Raw genomic sequence first — 9066 nt, 5'->3', positions numbered from 1 at the left:
TTACGTTGAGTCTTCTGTCACGTTCTGCAGAAGATGCTCCGCCTTCAAAATAGCAACATGGGCAGAAAGCATGTAAAGCGAAAAAGATTAAGCTGATCCAGTCAGCTGTGCATGATGTTTTATCAGGTCCTTACACTTGGGGTTTTATACTGAAAGGCCTCATATTCTTATGCAAGTTTAGGTTTATGGTTGACCGAAACCATTTGTAGGCATATCTAGCTACAAATGTAAGCTGTGTCCCAAAGAGCAGACTGTATACTAGGACCTCCTAGAACAGCACTACCAAGGACCCCCACTAAGTTCCACTAACTTCTTTCTATAGTCTATTAAAGGACAACCAGCTTTGTTTATCTATGTGTTCAATTGAGTGTCTGTGGTGCATGCCATTGAGCTGGACCTTCATCATTCTCTGTTCCCTGAGCCGGGGCGGAGAAGGGAGCCGGTCTTAACAATGTTCGGAATGTCATTTGTTTTAATATGACAGATTCACCAAACATTGTTATTTTGTGATGTCTGGTTTGTGGTGCTGTCCCTGCCCCTCCCATGTCTGTATTTCTCTCTTCATTTATTCTGCATCTCTACTTATTTCTGTGTCTTTACACAACACAAACGTGGGATAATCGGCAAGCTATTCTTGGATTTTGCTCGCTCAGGTTCTATGAATTTGGTACCATCTACTCTGACTTTTGCGCTGCATTACAAAAACAATGTGTGAATCTAAGACGTACCAAATAGTCGATGGGGTCCTCTGGTTTCTGAGCGCAGCAGTCGAGCATGGCCTGGCTGAGGGAAGGCATGACGTACTTCATCAGGTAGTTCCTCAGAGGCAGCGAGCGCGCCTCCATCAGCTCACGCTCCTGTCTCTTCACCTCCTCCCGGTTCCTCTTCTAAGGAACAGATGAAGGACATCACTTGAGGCTGAGAAGTTCTGGCCACTGTGTTCAACTTAGCGGCATAGAATCCTGGTATAATGGCAGAAAGGGCTTTCATGTAGGTCCTGCTGGGCTTTGTTTTAACTGATGAGTCGTCTTGAAACATTTGCCACATTTTTTATTCAACTGTATATAGGAGGTGGTGGAGTTTGTTATATTATGCTCTGGGACTATAGACTATATATAGCAAATAATTTGATCAGACTTCTCAATTAGACTTGAAATAATCATATTGGATCATGTATGTCTGCATGAACCCACTGCATCTAGGGGGCGGCATTGAGTTACAGTCCTAGCAAAACAATTGGGGGAAATGTAGGAAGCTGCCTGTGTTCTCTGCCGGTCTCATTGGTTCAGAACAAGCTTTCATTGGTTCAAAACACTACCTTCTCATTGGTTCAAAACTCGACTTTCTCATTGGTTCAGATCGCCCTACTCTCTCATTGGTTCAAAACACTACATTCTCAATGGTTCAGAAGACTCTCCCAACTCATTGGTTCAGAACGCTCTCCCTACTCATTGGATCAGAACACTCCCTACTCATTGGATCAGAACGCTCTCCCTACTCATTGGATCAGAACGCTCTCCCTACTCATTGGATCAGAACGCTCTCCCTACTCATTGGATCAGAACACTCCCTACTCATTGGATCAGAACGCTCTCCCTACTCATTGGATCAGAACGCTCTCCCTACTCATTGGATCAGAACGCTCTCCCTACTCATTGGATCAGAACGCTCTCCCTACTCATTGGATCAGAACGCTCTCCCTACTCATTGGATCAGAACGCTCTCCCTACTCATTGGTTCAGAACGCTCTCCCTTCTCATTGCTTCAGAATACCCTACCTTCTCATTGGTGCAGAACGCTCTCCCTTCTCATTGGTGCAGACTCTTCCCTCTGCTTACCCACTCCTCGTGCTTTGCGGCCATCTCCCCCAGCTCCACCTCGTCTCTGCGCCTCTTCTCCACGGCCTCCAGGGCCCGTGCCTCCAGCTGGGCTGCCGCCAGGCGGCGGGCCTTCTCCGCCACCTCCTCCTCGCTGGGGCCGTAGTTCTTAGGCTCGCCCACCGCCTCCGTTATCGTCTTCAGTACCGCCTCGCTCTCAGGGTCATCAATGGTCACCTCTGTTTAACAGTTACATCACGACCGTTCTTTGAGGTATGTTTTTTTCCGGTTATAATACATGATTATCATGCGAATGTTATGGAAGAATTTATTTTCTATTTCCATTTATTCATTCATGGATCTTCCGTGTGCATGGGTTCAATCCATGCTTGCATTTCCTTATCTCACAGTTATCTGTTGTATTATATGCAAATTAATGATCAACCACAAATACAGTAAACTGTTGAATGAGCTGAAAGCAACATTTGTCTCACTTTTGTGTCATATTGACCTCATCCATTCCCCCATAGCAGTGCCCATCTGCCGGTCCTCACCGATGTGCACAGGGTGGATCTCCTGTTCGTCAAAGTAGTCCCAGAGGGTCTCCTCCAGGCCGGTGGCCAGCCGGTACTGGGCCAGGCGGGGCACAAGCGCCTCGCGAGTGTACCCCGCCTCCTCCGCCTCGCTCTGCGACAGAGACTGCGCTCTCTCCGACAGGAACGTGTCCGATGCGTCCAGGACAAAAACATGTTCTATGAAGAAAGGTCGAAAAAATGTGAGCTGTGGGTAACACAGCAGTGTGTGTGTGTGTGTGTGTAGATTTAAAGGAAAGGCATATATTCCATGTTCATTACATCTTCATAGGTAAATGCGTTGAGAAACCTATTGAAACACATCCCGTTTTTTCGTTCTATTCCTCAGGTGGTTATATAGTCTGTCAATGTTTCACATAACATTCTCTACAACCAAAGAAAGTGCTCCATGTAAACACAGGCATTGAATCATTGACACAAGTTTGGCAACAAGGCCTTGTGGCCATCTGTACATCTGAACCTGTGCCAGTCTCCCATCAGGGGAATACGATTATACAGTTATATACTCTAAGATCATTGAGTATATATACTCAGTGCCAGGGGGCTGATGTCTGCATGTGTCTGAGCAAGCTATAGGTGAGAGGGGCAGTTAGTCAACCTGGGGTAATTCTCTTGTTGCACCCAGGCACTTTGGACTTCCCCTCATCTCCATCGGACTCCTCATCTAAGCAGGATCAAAAATACAACATGGACTAGAATTAGATGGAGTAGATACGACCTCACAGTAAGACAAACATATACATGTTGATTTATCATTTAGAACCTACCAAGGAAGATCATCTTGGCTTGCTCATAGGTCTCAGGGAAGCCGTCCAAGACAAACCCTTGATGAGCACACGGCTTGGAGTTTAACTTTTCTTGTAGAATAGGGATCATGAGGTGGTCAGCCAATACACCTATAGGAAGAAAGTGGAAAGGAATTTGATTCAGCATACGCATTAACCAGACGTTTGTGTTGTGTGTCAAATGCTTTCTTCTGTCCTCCTTTTGCACTGAACAGCTGACCTTTGTCCATCTCCAAGCTCTCCTGAATGGCCTCCAGTTGTTCCTGTGTCACCGCCTGCATATCTTCACCACTGTTTTCAGGCTGGTCAACACCACTCAATATCTCCTCCTGTACACAAGTCATGATTTGGTCCTTTTGTTTAAAGTTGAAAAAAGAATAAGAATGAATGTGTCATATGTGGCAATTTAGCTAATGTACTTATTATTGTTATTATTAATGATGATTAAGAAATATTATTAGGAATGATGATAAGAATATTCCTTTATAGACCTATATTTATATTCATTTTTATGTGTCTCCTAACGAAATGAATAGCAGTGGTAGTAATAGTAGTAGCAGTATGATATATGATATATATGATATTATCACATAAAAAGTGTTGACGCATTGTTCCACACTTCAGCTGCAGCCTTATGTTTGCACTAGAGGGGGCAGAAGTCAATCTCCTGTTACTTGTGTGACTGACTCACCACAAGTGGCAGACACAGGTGTATCTAATGAAGTTAACTATGGGCACAGGCTCCAGACCATAATTACCTTAATGATCTGTTTTCCTCCCTACTCTGCACCTCTGTGATGAAGGCCTAACCACACCCGAATCAAACCTACAAGTTGCTGGATCTTCTCCCTGATGACCTCTTCAACCTTGATGTGGTGCAGCTTGTAGTAGTCGCACAGCTTCTGGGCGACGGTGGATTTACCCACGGCTGGAGGTCCAGTCAGGAAGATTCGAATTGGCTGGAGAAATGCCCAAAAATTATAATAACATTAAAGTTGGGTGAATGATTCAGGGACGTGTTTCTGATTTTCGTTTTTTACCATGGCAGGCTTAAAACCAATACCCCAAAGGAATATCAAACTTTACTGCCAGTGTATAGGAAAACAGATTCTGCCTGTACATTTTCTCGTGTGTATGTTTGAGGAATAATAATTGATGGCTACAGTGGCAATGCAAACTACCATAACAGCTGTCAAATAGAGGGGAGGGAAACATCTCTAGGTTAAGGCGGATGTATACAAATGTCTTTGCCCTTTATCAGTATCAATGTCTGTGAAATTTTATATCTTTTGAAGTTTATATCTTTTGTATCTCATTTTATATTATGATTACGGTTAATATTTCCATGACATGTTTGTCATTATGTGGGGCGGGAAAATACAATTAGGTCACAATCACAGACAAGAACCGCATAAAATGTCCTAAAGTTGAAATGGATGTAGCTTATTGGAACCCGCTCTGTATTGAGGTCCAGGGCCCGAGGTTTCAGCTCACCAGGAGCTGCCTGAAGTGCTTGTACTCGCTCACAATGCGCTCCATGTTCTCCACCATGCCGCTCTCAGACGTCCAGCGGACGTTGAAGAGGTCCTTCAGCAGGGGGGCCTCCATCCCCTGATCCACGCTCAGGCACTCCAGCTCCTCTGGCTGGACACGTGTGTGTGTGTGTTTGTGTGTGTATGGGGGCGGGGGGGGGGGGGGGCTCTGATTACTTACATAATGTCAGGCCAGTGTTTTTATGTATGTAACATCATTAGTGCAGATTTTAACGAGTTCATTGTTTCTGATGAGTTGCAGTAGATATTGTTATCTGGGAAATGGGTTGTGTCGGATGAGATTGTGTTTTTGATTGAGTCTCATGGGTCTCATGTTCCTTTGGCGACAGGACGTATGAGAACCATAGGACCCAATCAAATCCCAATCTAATCAAAACAAAGGTGGAGAGCCTAAATGACTGACGGCCGCTTTTAAAAGCACTTGAGAAAAACATTTGAAGTAAACCAAAAAAATTAACCGTACTGCAATTATAATATTTTTAAGGTATTCAACCTGCACTTACCTCCAAGGCACGCATGAGTATGGCTTCCTCTTTAGGTAACCTTTGGATTTTGCCTGGCCCAAGTGTCTCACTGATCATCTGTAGGGATAATGGGTTACCAATGAGCGTAGTCCTGTTTCCTTGTTATCCCCCATTGACATTGCTAGTTTGCTTGTTTATTGGTATTTAAAGAGGCTCACCATGACAATTTCTTCCAGTGTGTTCTTTGAGTCATCCACAGCCAGGATGTAGTGGCTCTTTGGCTTGTTGTCAATCGTGTTTTGAATCACACTGTTTATAAAAGATATTCATATGTCTATAAAAATATGTTTGGCATTATGGTGTAATGTTGATACTGACAGTGTTGGGAAAGTTCACTTTCTACGTGAACTAGTTCAAAGTTCAGTTCACAAATTTTAAAATGAACTAGTTCAGTTAAACGTTCATAATTCAAAATTTTGAAACTAAGTTCACAGTTCCAAAAAATGAACTAGTTCATAGTTCTTTTTTTCAATATGTTGCTGTGAGCTATTCGTTTTTTCCGGTATTTTGAACATTGAGCCTCCTTTGTGGTTTGTCTAGGATGAAATATAGAGTGGTTGAATCAAGTATTGTAGCGAAATACAGTTTCTATCGTGTTTTAATGCACATTTAGCGCATTTTGTAAATCCCATTGATTTCTGTTGGAAGACTCATTGCTCGTTGGCCGAAAACGGAAAGTGGGGGGGGGGGGGTGTTCACGTTTGGTTGAAGTCTTTTCGTTCGGTTCTAGCCCTACTGTTGAGACGGAGAACCGAGCGAAAAGACTACAACCAAACGTGAACAGCCCCCCTTTCCGTTTCCGGCCAACAAGCAATGATTCTAGGAGGTATAGTATGTACATATTTATAATTCGAAATTCGTCTCAGCCTTTATACCACAGATACTCTAGGCTCTATAGCATATAACCGCGTTGTCTGATTACAGTTTAATTCATTTCCCACAATTTAAAAGCTCTCGTTTTGAAGAATAATCACCGCGCCATTCGTTTCAATGGGAATCGCGCCGGTCTATACTTTCAAAATAAAGTGTGCATATTTATAATTTGAAATTCGTCCCAGCCTTTATACGACAGATACTATAGGGTCTATAGTATATAACCGCCTTTTCTGATTACAGTTTAATGTAACAGTAAGCTGGCAACACCGCAACTGCAAATGAACCACACGAAGATTACCATGGCAACCGGTCAAACAACACGGCAATCTGCGCGCGCATCCGCCATGTTGATAAACAAATAACCCCCATATTGAACGAAGTTAAACCAAGTGAGGGTTCCGTTCACAGACACCAGAACTAACGAGTTCACAGTAACGTTCATCAGGCAGTAATACAGTATGTTCAGTTCATGTTCGCCCAAAATATGAACGAGTTCATGAACTATCGTTCAATGAACGCGTTCAGGCACAACACTGGATACTGAGAGGGAAAGCAATACATATCACCTTGCAAGGTCGTTTACATGTATGATGGGAACTTGGTTGAGGCCGGGGCCAAAGAGTGGCAATTTATCAAGGGGCATGGACCAAGACGCCTATCACAAAAATAATAAGACATTAGGATGAGGAAAATAATGGTTAGAAACAATGGTTATAAATGACAATAGAGTTTTTCAAAGTAAAGTGCTACCTTGAAGAAGTAATGGAAGATGTTCTCTCCTCTGCCGTACTGAAGGCCGCTGGCCACTACGTATCCGCACAGCTTCGACTTCTTCTGCAAACCACCAATGCAGATTGTAATTGTTCCAATTGAAACGCTCCACAAAGAAGGAATACCATTCTTCTGTATCTTTTGAAGTCTATAAAAAGCACTCTAATTCAGTATTACATTGGCATTGTCAATATATAAATGGGATAAATATAAATGGGATCGTACTCAACACTTCCATCCATTTTGTAAATCACCCAGAATTGTTGTTGTGTTTCACAGGATTTCAGTGCAACCCTATTTTGATTTGGGCTACCAAGGACTAATCCTATTGCTGGTTTAGATGATCCTTGAACCATCTCTGTGTCCTCTTCTCTTACTTACTTCCCTGCCCAGTTTGAGCACAAGTTTCTCCAGGGTGTTGTGATCTTTGAAGCTGGGGTGTGGCCTTCTCCTACGGTAGTCTTCATCCGTTAGATGGGCGTCCGGATCGTCCTATGGAGAAGAGACAACTATACTATACATCCATGTAGATGACCATATCTACGTATGTTGACTTTATGCAACTCTTTAAAGCACACTTCAGGCATGAACTCTGACCTTGGGCGGCTTGGTCAAGGCCCATGTCATCACTGATGACACTAGGATGAATAATTTCTGGGACTGGAAGCTCCCCATCTTGCTGTGAAGTTCTGTTGTTGAGGTGAATATGGTTATTGATTGCCTGATTATTATTGGTTATTGGTGTTTGATTGGTTCACCTATTCCCTCATTGCTTAAACCCTATATAGCGTACACTCATACAGCATATTATTAGGGGAACAAGTAAGGCATGTCATAAGGGGGATTTAGACAATAATTGTGTGCTGGATATTGAATGCTTATGCAGAAATATACTCATTTGCATAACTAACCTGTAGGCCTACCTGTCGACCTACTATTGAATGAGTCAACTTAAAACGATAACTGTTATGAAAGGAAATAAATGAGCCCCTTTAATACATCCATCCAGGTCAGTTGTACACTTTGACAGTGTATTATGGGTTAAGTAGTGAACTAGGGAACCAGAGTCGTACACTCAAATTGTCTACAGCCAAGGGCGTAGGAACCGGGGGGGACGGAGGGGACGTGTCCCCTCCAATATTGGAGACAGGCGCATTTGTCCCACCTAAAAATTATACCGGGGGAGAAAAATATTTTATTTTATTTTGAAAACGCAACACAGCGTCTTGTCACCGCTTCTTATTCTAAAAAACGGGACGATTGAGCGTGCAATTAAAGAATTGATTTGATATTTTGATATCAGTTCATTACTGCCATTCAAAATGTGTTTTCCTTTACATTTACAAATGTATCTTTTTAGTAGAATAAAATATATTTGTGAATTTTTTCAGTGTAGTTAATTTATGACATATTTCTGTTCAAACCATTAACGGATCTGTCAGTTTTCCGATATGTGTCCCCGCCAATGTTAAACTCATTCCTACGCCCCTGTCTACAGCACTGCAAAATGGTGACGCACAAGTTAATGTCTCAATAAGTAGTACATTCTCTTTCACTTAATCAACATAAACACTTGTAATTTAACGTTTCCATGCCTGTTAATGCCCAGGCGGCCTCTTCCACTTGGTCGCCGGTTGTGCTCTCTGAGATGTTGTACACCACCACGTCACATTGTAGGAGGTGTCCCAGCAACTCGCCGCGACTTGGTGACTGTCACGACACGCACAGATCATCATCTTATAATAGAATTGAGAGCCAATATGTATACCACTGTTCCTTGTTCCTTTGATACTTACGGGATATGCATGTTGGAGAAAGCTTAACTTCTCCTTACTGGAAGCGGATACGGTACCCACTATTTTGAAGGTCCCGAACTCGGCCGTCTGCCCTTCGGAGGACGGAGAGGAGGGCTCCTCCTCGGCCTCGGCCTCCTCGGACGACTCGCCGGGTACGCAGGTGGACAGATACTGTATTGTGGTACACAGAGTTAACCGAGTGGGACTGCGACTTAAAGTAGACGATACGTGTCTGAAATGACGGTAATAAATGGCTTGGGTGATTACCTTAGCGATAAACTTTGACGAATATTTGTCAACGTTGTTGATAAAAAGTCGTTTGGACAAAACTTGCTCAACTTCTTCCCCCAT

At 43.1% G+C, this 9066-nt stretch overlaps 1 protein-coding gene across 1 annotated transcript; it reads right to left on the bottom strand.

The window, feature by feature from the left end:
* On the bottom strand, positions 1-9066 carry LOC307087613 (adenylate kinase 7-like; the record flags this gene model as incomplete). Its single annotated transcript, XM_079753234.1, has 18 exons — positions 1-42; positions 729-887; positions 1839-2056; positions 2372-2569; positions 3009-3074; positions 3178-3306; positions 3416-3524; positions 4026-4154; positions 4690-4839; positions 5252-5329; positions 5431-5521; positions 6715-6803; positions 6899-6982; positions 7301-7411; positions 7517-7608; positions 8515-8629; positions 8716-8886; positions 8983-9066. The coding sequence occupies 18 exons, from the start codon at positions 9064-9066 to the stop codon at positions 1-3; spliced, it is 2115 nt and encodes a 704-aa protein (XP_079609360.1).

The sequence above is a fragment of the Pollachius pollachius genome, assembly GCF_949987615.1.
Source record: "Pollachius pollachius genome assembly, chromosome: 16".
NCBI lineage: Eukaryota > Metazoa > Chordata > Actinopteri > Gadiformes > Gadidae > Pollachius > Pollachius pollachius.
Note: the sequence above shows the minus strand (reverse complement) of the source record. Positions and strands in the feature narration are given on the sequence as shown.